The sequence below is a fragment of the Ischnura elegans genome, chromosome 9 (assembly GCF_921293095.1).
Source record: "Ischnura elegans chromosome 9, ioIscEleg1.1, whole genome shotgun sequence".
In the NCBI taxonomy this organism is placed as follows: domain Eukaryota; kingdom Metazoa; phylum Arthropoda; class Insecta; order Odonata; family Coenagrionidae; genus Ischnura; species Ischnura elegans.
This window is the reverse complement of record NC_060254.1, coordinates 22,426,052-22,439,222: the sequence shown is the minus strand read 5'-3', so window position 1 is coordinate 22,439,222 and position 13,171 is coordinate 22,426,052. Positions and strand designations below refer to the sequence as shown.

The window sequence follows — 13,171 nt, the reverse complement described above, 5'->3', positions numbered from 1 at the left end:
ATATGCTGCGCAGATAGTAAGTTTTGACCTCTTACGTGTAAGAATATTTAAATCGCTTACTGATGAAAGGTATGTCCAAACTGAACGATTTTTTTTATCTTAGTTGGTGCTAGGTGCAAGACTCGGCGTTTATTGAGAAAAGGAATCATTTGTGGACAGAATTACTAGCAAAGTTTTATCAAACTATAATATTTTTAAAAAAGAATTTTATAGTTTATAAAACTATAATATTTTTTTGTGATGTTCTTGGGTGGTGAATTGGGCATGATGATTATGATTTCTTTGTGGTAGTTCTGTATTCCCCATCTGATACTTGTTTTCATGTTAGTAAATTGTAACGAATAACCAGAGCTGTAGTCTTGAGGAATGATGAGTATCATTTCTGTCCCTCCAACCCTTCAGCAAGCCCGGGGTAGACTATAATCATCCCTCTCTATCTTTATTGCATCAGAATAGTTTTTGAGCATAAAGTGAATACTAAAATATAGTTTATCTTGATTATTCGGTGATTGCAAAAGTTTTCCCCTTCAATTAGTTAAAGTATGTTTTTTTTAGGTAAATGCTAACTGAACTCAATAGGGACATTATTTCCTATGTAACCAATAATCCAGCTTGTGTGAATAGTCATTTTATATTTCATTTGTTTGATGTGTCATTTTGAAGGGTCATCTCATCCCTTTTTTTTCAGTTGAAAGTAATTATTTTCAATTGGAGGAAGTACTAAATGTCCTTTTTACCCTCAAGTATATCACTTCATAAAGTTTGCTTTTTTACTGTTTTGTGACAACATTTTTAGCCTCATAATCGACAATATTTTTTTAGTGTTCTAAATATGTTCATTTTGTGTTCAAATTATGTTCTTCCTATGTTCACAAAAGTGTGCTCACTTTGTGTTCTTTTAATGTGTTTTGTGACAGAGAGAACATAAAATGAACACAAAAATAACATATCCCAAAGAGAAAAAAATGTTCTTTTTATGTTCATTTTGTGTTCTTTTGATGTTCAAAAATTGTTCATTTTGTGTTCAAATTATGTTCTTTTTATGTTCGCAGACGAGTGTTCATTTTGTGTTCTTTTTATGTTCTTTCTGTCACAAAACACATAAAAAGAACATGAAGTGAACATTCGGTGAACATAGAAGGAACACAATTTGAACATTAAATGAACATAAAAAGAACACTGAATGAACACACTTTTTTTCTACTAGGTAAGACAGAGATGGTAGTGGATAATGGATGCAACAAGATGATATTTAAAGAAGAAAATATTATATCTGAGAGAATACTCTGACAGTGTGAAGACTGCTAAAGAAAATACATGTATGCCAATAAAAGGATGTGGGTATGTTGAATTTGAAAACTGTATTCTGAAAGAAGTGTATTATGTGCCAGATCTAACTAGAAACCTACTTTCAGTGAACGCTGTAACTAAAGCTGAAGGTACAGTGTATTTTGATAGTGAAAAAGTATATCCCGAAAACAAAAATTGAAATACCTAGAGACAGCATCATCATGGAGGGGAGAAAAACAAACAATGGTTTATATGTGGTGAACATGAAGAAAAATCCAGGAAATGCTTTTGGTGCTGAGCAGACAACAACAGGCCTTGAGATGTGGCACAAGAAACTAGGTCATCTAAGCTATGGTCAGATAATGAAGATACCCTATATGTGTGATGGAGTATCATTCTCAATGGATGAGAGTAAGAAGGAGAAAAACAATTGCAAAACTTGTGCACAGGCAAAACAAGTCAGACTGCCTTTCAAAACAATTACGGAAAGAGCAAATCGACCTCTGCAGATCATCCATACTGATCTATGTGGACCCATTGATCCACCAACTTATGACAACAAAAATATTTTATGATACTGCTGGATGATATCACCCATATCTGTGTGGTGTATTTCATGGAAACAAAATCATCAAGTGAAGTATTCCAGTGCATAAAGAAATTCATAAATGAAGGAGAGGCACATTTCAAAGTTAAAGAAAGCAAACTAAATGTTAATATAACGATTTATGTACCTGATGATGTCGCATCTGTGACGAAACCGGTCGTATTGAATAAATCGTGTGAAAAGGTATCATAACTTTTTATTGTTCAAACCAAGAAGTGATAATGGAGGTGAATTTCACAACAATCTTCTCTCTGACTGGTGTAACGAAAAACACAGGATATACACGATTTTACAATTCCTCACACACCCCAATTGAATGGCAAAAGCGAGAGGATGATGTTGACTCTTCTAAACAAAGCAAGAGCGTTAATTTTTTATTCAAACTGTAACAAAGAAATGTGGGGAGAAGCAGTACAAACAGCTACTTACTTAGCAAACCGAAGTCCAACTAGAGGAATGCCCAACACACCAGCTGAAAATTGGTATATGAAGAAACCAAATCTAAGAAACTTACAAATATTTGGCCGAAGGGTACACTCAAAAATAGTTCGACCTTTGAAGAAATTAGAGGAAAGGAGTGAAGAGGCAATGCTCGTTGGATATCGTCTGTGGAATCCAAAAGAGAGAAAAGTATTTATCAGCAGAGATGTAATCTTCACTAACAAATTTTTTAAATAATGAAGAAGAAGAATTGCCCAGAAATATAGAAAATGAACGACCAAGAAGAGAAAGGAAAGTACCCAGTAGAAACAAAGTTTATGAGATGAACTTTTTAAGTTGGGATGAAGATGAGGCATATAAGACAAGCAAGGTTGGTAGCACTATTCTTGTGTTTTTTTGTTTTTACAATATGTGTCAGTGTGTGTTTTTTCCAATAAAAGCATAATAAAAGGACACAAGTGAGTTGTTCTTTACAAGTGTGTTGCGACTATTGAGTGACAATTAACAATAATGCGACACATGGTTCCTAATGTAAGACATAATTTTAATATGTAATAATATTCACAGTTGGTACTGTGCATCTGCGATTCATATTAGCATGTATTCATTTTCTCTTGGTCCATCACATATCATTGTATTATACCGTCTAAAACTGTTAACTTGTCGATTTCCAGAGCAAAGTGGGTGATCGTCAAATTTCTGGATTCACTTGATGATGAGGAGCCTGCTATTACTTTCAGCATTATTCCAACATCATGGCTGGAAACAGAAGAGGGGGCAGACTTTGCCAGATGGCCTCCATCTACAAATTCTCAGAAGGAATTGAAAGTTATTCAAAATATGATTCAGAATGGTACCCCAGCATGTACTGAGGGGCCCATCCACATTGTAATTGAAATAACTCCGGAAATTGGTGAGTTTTTGTGTGGAATAGCTTTAAAGCAACCTATATTTACTGCAACCGACCAGTTAATTTTGTTGTTATGGCTGGAAAATTTGATACGAACCTTTGTCAAAATCTCTTTAAGTGTTTACATTGCATCCTTTCCTTAGATACATACGAAGAGGCTAAGGAGTATGAAAAACGCATTGGGAAGCTGGGGCAAGGCCGGAACTTGCTCAAAGGCTACGAGGCAAGACGACAAGCTCTCCTTAATAAAAAAAGGGTTGTCTACACAAATAAGGCATTTCCAGTGGAGGAGTCGTCAACCGATGACGACAGTATATTTTTTTCCCTGAACTTCCCCCAGTTACCAAGATGAAGAAAATTGAGACAGGCAAGAATAATGTTGCATACTAGAAATATTCTTTCTTGGCTTCGTGCAAACACTATCCTATGTCAATGCTTATTATGGCCTATCATTGTAATTGAAATAACTCCGGAAATTGGTGAGTTTGTGTGTGGAATAGCTTTAAAGCAACCTATATTTACTGCAACCGACCAGTTAATTTTGTTGTTATGGCTGGAAAATTTGATACGAACCTTTGTCAAAATCTCTTTAAGTGTTTACATTGCATCCTTTCCTTAGATACATACGAAGAGCCTAAGGAGTATGAAAAACGCATTGGGAAGCTGGGGCAAGGCCGGAACTTGCTCAAAGGCTACGAGGCAAGACGACAAGCTCTCCTTAATAAAAAAAAGGGTTGTCTACACAAATAAGGCATTTCCAGTGGAGGAGTCGTCAACCGATGACGACAGTATATTTTCGTTACCTGAACTTCCCCCAGTTACCAAGAGGAAGAAAATTGAGACAGGCAAGAATAATGTTGCATTCTAGAAATATTCTTTCTTGGCTTCGTGCAAACACTATCCTATGTCAATGCTTATTATGGCCTATCATAATGACATTGGAACACGCGTCGGAATTGGCGTCTCGTTCATGTTGTTCCTGCAATAACTCGTTAGAAAGTGGGAGGAAAGTTATCCTATGAGACATTTGCCCTCATTTCATTTCATGCTGAATGCACGGGCCTTAAAGATCTGCAATTGAGTGTTTTAATAGACAGTCATGACATTTTTTGGAAGTGTTTTTCATGCCGCGAGTCTAAGTTCACTTTATCAAACATGGCCGCTGACATTGAGTTGCTGAAGCTTGAGATAAAAATTTAAAAAGTTCGCGACGATCCGACGCCATCAACCAGAGAAAGGGTTCATTTAAACCATCTAAACTATTGACAGCTGATGAAATCAGAATTCAGCAACCGGCTTCGCTGGCTGCTGCTACAGCGACCAAAGCTGTTACTACTAAGGTGGAAGAAGATGACGCGAGATTAGGCGAAAGGAATTCTGGTTCGGGAACTGAAGAATCTCTATCGCTGTCGCCATCAGTTCAAACACCTGAGCAGACAATTGTGGAAAATATTGCGGACAACGAAGGTTATACAAAGGTGAGATCGGAAAAAAATAAAAAGCGTAAACACAATGTTGTGTTTGGCAGCAATGCGTGTTCTAACGATACACAAAACTTTTCTGGTGTCCCACGGCGGTCCCTTATCTATGTGGGACGTGTTAAATCAATCACAACATGTGATGATATATCCAAATATCTGCAGAAAATTTTCCAATTTGTTACTTTCTGTGTGAGAGCTTGTTTGTTGGCGAAAAATATCGTTCTTTTAAAGTTGACGTGCCGTATAGCCTGCGGGAAGATATGTTTAAAAGTGAAACCTGGCCTCAGGGAGTGAAGGTGGGGAAATTCTTCCCATCTAAACGGTTTAAAGATGTAACGGTCGCTGCATCCATACCTTGTAATGACCCATCAACTGCGAACAGCGGCAAAACGCAAGTTACAACCCATGATAGAGTCACGAGATCGGTCACTGGATCTCTAAAACCCAAAGCGACATGCATATTGTAAGCGGAACATCTTGAGTTCGCGGAGACGAGAGACCGGATGGTAATGTTATTCTGATCCCATGCATAGGCACTCATGAGAGTGCGTGGGAGTGATGCTGCCATCAGCACCTTCCAGGACTATGGCCACGTGGTGGTGGCCACGTGGTGGTGGCCACGTGGGTAAGGGGAAGGCGGAGGACGCCGTAGGCAGCGGCAGTCGGCGGAAAGACTCACGTGAAAAAGGTGTGCAAAGAGGGCGTGTGCGCGTTGCAATATGTTTTGTTGTCAATAAATACCTTCACTAAATGACTTGTTCTAATAATTCCTCTGGAGTGCCAGCCCAACAGAAACCCCGCGCTTACAATATTATATATGCATGTCGCTAAATGTCTGTGGTTTTTGAAATCATTGAACTTTACTAAATACTGAATACCTTGTGCATTGACAGGTCCTCGAAGGTGGTGAAGAAGCGGATGGATCTGAAGGTGGTGAAGAAGCGGATGGATCTGAAGGTGGTGAAGAAGCGGATGGATCTGAAGGTGGTGAAGAAGCGGATGGATCTGAAGGTGGTGAAGAAGCGGATGGATCTGAAGGTGGTGAAGAAGCGGATGGATCTGAAGGTGGTGAAGAAGCGGATGGATCTGAAGGTGGTGAAGAAGCGGATGGATCTGAAGGTGGTGAAGAAGCGGATGGATCTGAAGGTGGTGAAGAAGCGGATGGATCTGAAGGTGGTGAAGAAGCGGATGGATCTGAAGGTGGTGAAGAAGCGGATGGATCTGAAGGTGGTGAAGAAGCGGATGGATCTGAAGGTGGTGAAGAAGCGGATGGATCTGAAGGTGGTGAAGAAGCGGATGGATCTGAAGGTGGTGAAGAAGCGGATGGATCTGAAGGTGGTGAAGAAGCGGATGGATCTGAAGGTGGTGAAGAAGCGGATGGATCTGAAGGTGGTGAAGAAGCGGATGGATCTGAAGGTGGTGAAGAAGCGGATGGATCTGAAGGTGGTGAAGAAGCGGATGGATCTGAAGGTGGTGAAGAAGCGGATGGATCTGAAGGTGGTGAAGAAGCGGATGGATCTGAAGGTGGTGAAGAAGCGGATGGATCTGAAGGTGGTGAAGAAGCGGATGGATCTGAAGGTGGTGAAGAAGCGGATGGATCTGAAGGTGGTGAAGAAGCGGATGGATCTGAAGGTGGTGAAGAAGCGGATGGATCTGAAGGTGGTGAAGAAGCGGATGGATCTGAAGGTGGTGAAGAAGCGGATGGATCTGAAGGTGGTGAAGAAGCGGATGGATCTGAAGGTGGTGAAGAAGCGGATGGATCTGAAGGTGGTAAAGAAGCGGATGGATCTGAAGGTGGTAAAGAAGCGGATGGATCTGAAGGTGGTAAAGAAGCGGATGGATCTGAAGGTGGTAAAGAAGCGGATGGATCTGAAGGTGGTAAAGAAGCGGATGGATCTGAAGGTGGTAAAGAAGCGGATGGATCTGAAGGTGGTAAAGAAGCGGATGGATCTGAAGGTGGTAAAGAAGCGGATGGATCTGAAGGTGGTAAAGAAGCGGATGGATCTGAAGGTGGTAAAGAAGCGGATGGATCTGAAGGTGGTAAAGAAGCGGATGGATCTGAAGGTGGTAAAGAAGCGGATGGATCTGAAGGTGGTAAAGAAGCGGATGGATCTGAAGGTGGTAAAGAAGCGGATGGATCTGAAGGTGGTAAAGAAGCGGATGGATCTGAAGGTGGTAAAGAAGCGGATGGATCTGAAGGTGGTAAAGAAGCGGATGGATCTGAAGGTGGTAAAGAAGCGGATGGATCTGAAGGTGGTAAAGAAGCGGATGGATCTGAAGGTGGTAAAGAAGCGGATGGATCTGAAGGTGGTAAAGAAGCGGATGGATCTGAAGGTGGTGAAGAAGCGGATGGATCTGAAGGTGGTGAAGAAGCGGATGGATCTGAAGGTGGTGAAGAAGCGGGTGGATCTGAAGGTGGTGAAGAAGCGGATGGATCTGAAGGCGATCTTCCCGAGAAGCAGCAATATGAGGAATACGGTAGGTAGAATTAGGTAGAATTGAGATTAAGGGTGCGTCGACGGCAAGGTCATTTTGCACCACTACTCAATCGTTTGATTCAAGACGCTTTATAAATGGATCTTTACTACGCAATTTGTTTCCATAAAATAGAGGGAAGCTTTTAAATTTTATTGAAAAGACCTATTTCCTTGAAAAACAAAATTGTACTACTTAGATTGGTGGGGTGGTCTCCTAGAATATATTCTAGATCCCCATCTAGATTGAACCGTGTTCGCGCGTCACGGTATTTGTCGCACTCTGTCAAGATATGTGGGATGCTTAAAGGGCACCTACACTCATCACATTCCGTAAAAAGAAAGCCATGAGTCAGAGGGCAGTGCCCTATCCTCAAACGAGTGACAACTACTTCCTCCCTTCGATTGATTCTGGTAGAGGAAGGCCAAGCTGACGTTGTATGTTTGATGCTTCGCAGTTTATTGTTGTTCAAAGTCCTCCACGACTCCCTCCACTGTTCAAATACAACATTTTTTAGTGACAGTCTTAGGTCTTCGTACGGAACTAGCGATGATGTAATCTCTTCGTTAGTAAGAGCTTCCTTGGCCAACAAATCTGCTTTTTCGTTTCCACGTATCCCAGCATGTCCCGGAACCCAAAGAAAACAAACACTTATTCCCTTGTTCATGAGAGTCAGCAGCGTGGAATGATTGTGTTGAACAACTGGATGCATGGGTAAGAAGCCAGAAATGGATTGTAAGGAGCTACGGGAGTCGGTGCATATGACAAACGAGCCATTTTCGTCACTCAAGGCTTCCAAAGCCATTTTAATTGCGAAGAGTTCCGCCGTATAAATGTTGCACAGCGGATGCAGCTTCGCCTTAATGGCTCCATGTAGAGGAGAGAACGCTGCACATGCACAGGCAGAGTTACATTTCGATCCGTCCGTGTAAATGGGGATTAAATTGGGGTGGTTCCACCGAAACTTAAAATACTCACGTTGGTATTCCAAGGGAGTAGTGGAGGATTTTGGTCGAGATAGTAAAGGCATTAACCGTAGGAGTGGGAGTCAACCAAGGTGCGTAAGTAGAGTATGCAACAGGGTATATGCCGGGTAATTGCAAATCACACCCGAGAATAAAATCATCAAAACGAATACTTACAGGTCTCGTTGTCGTACTCTTTCGATTAAAAACGTTTATAAAACGGGGTTTAAAAAGTATGTCGTAACATGGGTGACTCGTCATAGATAAAATTTTGGATGCATAACTGCAAAAGCAGCCAAGTCCTACGATAGCACAAGGGAGGTTCTCCTGCGTCAGAATGGATGCTTGGAACTGGGCTGGTTCGAAAGGCCCCAGTGCAGAGTCGTAGCGCGGTGTTGTGCAAAGAATTTAACGCTCGTAGATACGATGGGCGGGCAGATGCATAAACAAAGGAGCCGTAGTCTATTTTAGACCGCATCAATGTGCGGTATAGTAAGAGTAGGGTGGTACGGTCTGCTCCCCACGATATGTGACTCAAAATTTTTTAAATATTTATAGACTTAAAACAACGTGCCTTCAGATTATTGATGTGATCTCGCCAGTTTAGTCTTTGATCCAATGTTAGCCCCAGAAAACGGATTGACTCCACAAATGGGAGATTTCTTCCGCTAAGACGAAGTGTAGGAGGAAGGTGGACGCCTCTGACACGGTGGAAGTGAACGCATTTGGTTTTCTCAGTTGAAAATCGAAAACCGCTACTATGGGTCCATTGGTCTAATTTGTTCAACGTGTGCTGGATCAATCACTATATTTTAGCCACTCTTGATGACCTGCAGAAAATCGCCAGGTCATCAACGAACAGAGTGGCCATTATCGGCGTCTGGATGTACTCAGCTACGTCGTTGATCGCAATAGCGAAAAGAGTCACGCTCAAGACGGACCCCTGGGGGACTCCGTTGTCAAGAGGGTACGGACGCGTTAGGAACTGCCCCGTCCATACTTTAAAAATACGGTTTGTTAAAATTTTTGAATAAAAGTCGGTAGGTTGCCCCTAAAACCCCAATCAGGCAGAATGCGTAAGATTTTTCTGCGCCAAACCGATCGTAGGCCTTCTCTATGTCGAAGAATACCCCAACCACGTGTAGGCGGAGGATGAAGGCTTCTTGGATATAATTTTCGATCCTCACCAAGTGGTCCAAGGTGGAGCGGCCCCTTCAAATCCACTTTAAATATTGCAGAGAAGGTTTCGGCGTTCCAACCACCAAATGAGCCTCCGATTAACCATTCTCTCAATGAGTTTGCATAAGCAGCTGGTGAGTGAGATCGGACGGTAAGAATTTGGGTCGGACTTATCTTTCCCATGCTTGGGTATGGGGATTATGACACTCTCCCGCCAGGACGAAGGAGAGGTTCCTTCTGCCCATAACTGATTATAGGTTCGCAGGACTTCCAACAAGGCGGATTCCGGGAGGTTGCGAAGAAAAGCATTGTGGATATCGTCTGGTCCTGGAGAGGTATCGTGGGAGTCGTGGATGGCTGACCGCAGCTCCCACATAGTTAACGGGAGGTTGTAGTTGCCATCGTCCGATTCTCCTTAAAACAGATAGGGATGATTTCTAATCGCCGTTTGAAAGAGCGAAAAGATGAATCATAACTTTCGTCGCTGCTCGTCCTGGCGAGTGGCTCGCCGAAGACGTCGCCTATAGCAGGGAGTGATGTGATGGTGGTTCCATTTACTTTCAAGTTGGAAACGCCGAATTGCTGACGGTTGCCCGATATCTTCTTCACTTTACGCCATGCCTGTGCTAGTGGTGCCCTGATATTGATACTAGAGACGTATTTCATCCAAGAGTTCTTCTTTGCCTCTTTCACAACTTGGCGGGCTTTCGCTCTCAGGCGTCGGAATGCGGACAGATTAATTGCCGTGGGATATTTGTTAAAAATTCTTTGCGCTTTCTTACGTTGACGGATAGCCTTTGCGCATTCATCGTTCCACCATGGAACAGCAGGTCTCGACATTATGCGCCGAGATCGTGGCACGCATGTGTCTGCCGCGTTGATGATAGCGCTCGTTAAACGTTTCGTATTAGAAACGCTATCGCAATTTTCGTCGCATGTATATTTAAAATTTTCTTTATAACTATGCCAGTCGGCTTTTTGGATAATCCAGCTGCCCGGTCTGATAAAATCAGGGTTAAGATTTTCGTCCTTACAGATAAAAATAGGGAAATGATCACTCCCGCAGCGATCGTCGTGAACACGTGATGAAATTTTGTTAGTTAAACTGCTCGATAAAATTCATAAATCGATGGTAGAGAAATCGCCATTGAATGAGTTTAAGCGGGTTTCCTCCCCGTTGCTCAATAAAATTAAATTAAAATCAGCAATAAAACTAGATAAAATACGTCCACGGCGGTTGCATTGCGCCCCCGTGCTATCCCACAAGATATCATGAGCGTTAAAATCTCCTAATAAAATGTAGGGCCGAGGTAGTTGGCGGACAAGGGACTCCAAGTTAAAACGTGTGACTAGTGATCCCTCCGGCAGATACACGTTGCATAACGTAATCGCCTCAGGGGCATTCACTGTCACCACCACCGCTTGAAACGGTGTATTAAGGTTTACTCGGGAGGTGTAAAGTGCCTCCCGAGCATAAACCGCCACTCCTCCATGGGCTCGTTGTCCACTCGTATCGTCCAATCTAAAAAAATTAAAACCATTTAAAACACCCTTGTCCGTTGATTTAAAATGCGTTTCTTGCAGACAAATACAGGATGGATTAAAATCACGCAATAAAATGGCCAGCTCCTCCTTGTGCCGATAAAAACCATTGCAATGCCATTGCAAAATAAAAGCCATGATTTAAAAATATAAAAGAGGATCAAAACTAAAAAGAGCAGTTGAGTCACGAAGGGCGCTTCACGTGACTCTTCTTCCCTCTGCTCTAAATTTTTAAGATATCCGTATCGGATAGGTATTCCAACTCCATTAAATTGGTTTGGCTCTTCGGAGCCTTATCAGAGGGGCCGGGGGACTGAGAGTTCCCGCGTTTGGTTTGTGTAGCCCCGGCGTTGTTTTTGTTAAGTTTCTTAATTGGAGATTTCGTTCCCACGACTTTATCCTTGTTTGCCGGATCTGTGGCCTTAGCCGGCGCGGCCGATTTTTTTCTCCAGCCTTCTTGTTCATATTTTCTTCTGTCTGAGTCGAGATGGTGATTTTGGCGATAGGAGCGGAAGCTATTTGGGCGAAAGATCTGGAAAAAGTAGGAGCTACTTGAGCTCTGTACTTTTTCCTCGCCTCAAAGTACGGGATCTATTCTACTGTCTTGATCTCCATTATTTTCCGCTCTTCTATCAGCTTCGGGCATTTGCGGGAGTACACGGGATGAGCACCCTCACAGTTGACGCAACGCTGGTCCCTGTTGTACTCACCCTCATGCTTGTCCAGGCCGCATCGTGGGCAAGTGGTCTTGCCTTGGCACCTCGTGGCCATATGACCGAACTGCTGGCACTGGAAACATCTCAGGGGTGCCGGTATGAATGGTCGCACTCGGACCGATTCGTATCCGATAAACACTCTGTCAGGGAGTTTGTCGCGCGCGAACGTGAGTACGACAGATGTCGAGTCTATTCTCTCTCCGTTGCACCTTGTAGTGAGTCGACGAGAATCAGAGACTCCTTGGGAGGCCATCTCACGTTTGATCACGTCGATCTCAACGTACAGCAGATCAAAGTGGCTTACAACTCCCCGACAGGTGTTTAGGGTGGAGTGCACCTCGACCCTGACGGGAATATCATACAGCTTATTAACGTTTAGAAATTTTTCACTCTGGGCTTTATTATCAGTTTCAATGAGAAGTGTACCATCGCGAAGCTTTTTAGTTGATTTCAGCTCCCCGGGAACCAAACCCGATAAAACTTTACGAATAAGGAAAGGGGACACCTTTTTCAGGTTCTCCCCTTCCTTCTGGCACCTCATTACTAGATAGCGCTGACTAGCGCCGTGAACTTTAACTCTCCCGTCGTCTGGACGGGATCTTTTGGTTGGAGGTGGAGTTTCTTCAGTCATCCAAGTACATTAAATTCATCCCCTGGGCTCCCCACCCACCACGAAGCCACACATTTGGGACGCCACCCGCAAGCCGGAATGGACGTCAGGGCTACCCAAGGGATATAGGAACCTTTGACAGGGGAACTCTTTCGGGTTAGAACCTCCAGCGCGGGGGCCTTCCGAACACACGCACCTTCGGCCGCCCTACGGAGACCCCCATATCGCCAGCGCTAACCCGTCCTGGCGTGCGCTAGAAAGGAGCCACCAGGAGCCGATTGACCGGGCTGGGCTCTTCCCGGCCGCCCGTTTTGCAGGGAATCCAGGGTTTCCGACGCCCAGCTGGGTGCCGGAGAACTCACCCACCAGGATCCCCTTCTCCCCCCGCACGGGTCTCCACGCACGGCAAACACGTGGGTGAATCTGAACGCCAGATGTTACTGCTACTCAGAGCAGCAGAGTCACATGCTGTCTGGACACTATCCGAGCGAGCGATGGTTTTTTAACGAGGTTGTCTCCCCGGTGGGCTCGGGTCCGTGGGGGCGCGGCTCCCCAAAGGAAGAGATCAGCCTCTTCCCTCCGTGCGGGGCTGAGGAATACGACGAGGAGGAGAGCTACTCCTACTTTCTACAGGAGATACTGGTGGTGCTTTACCATTTATTTTGTTCTTATATTTAACTACATTTGGTGGTTAAAATTATATTGAAAATCTTCATTTTTACTTGGCATGAAGGATTTACGATGCAGGATTACAACATCAGCATTTTGTGGAATAGAAATTTGGGGTATATAATGGAACTGTAATGAAATTGCATATTTGGTTTCAGTGAGAACGCAGTGTCCTGGAGAGGAGATACGCAGTGGTGGTGTAGAAACAACAAATTGTCACGGCATGTCTCATCCTCCAGTGGGACATGACATCTCATCTCAGGGTAATGATCTGGAAGTGCTTTAG

General features: G+C 43.5%; 1 protein-coding gene across 1 annotated transcript; it reads left to right on the top strand.

Moving 5' to 3' along the window:
- The first annotated feature begins 1,553 nt into the window (after positions 1-1,553).
- Positions 1,554-13,171, top strand: LOC124165906 (uncharacterized PE-PGRS family protein PE_PGRS54-like). Its single transcript, XM_046543445.1, has 6 exons — positions 1,554-1,701; positions 3,015-3,251; positions 3,392-3,559; positions 4,518-4,726; positions 5,623-7,207; positions 13,044-13,171. Exons 1-6 carry the CDS (start codon positions 1,554-1,556, stop codon positions 13,169-13,171), a joined length of 2,475 nt encoding a protein of 824 aa, XP_046399401.1.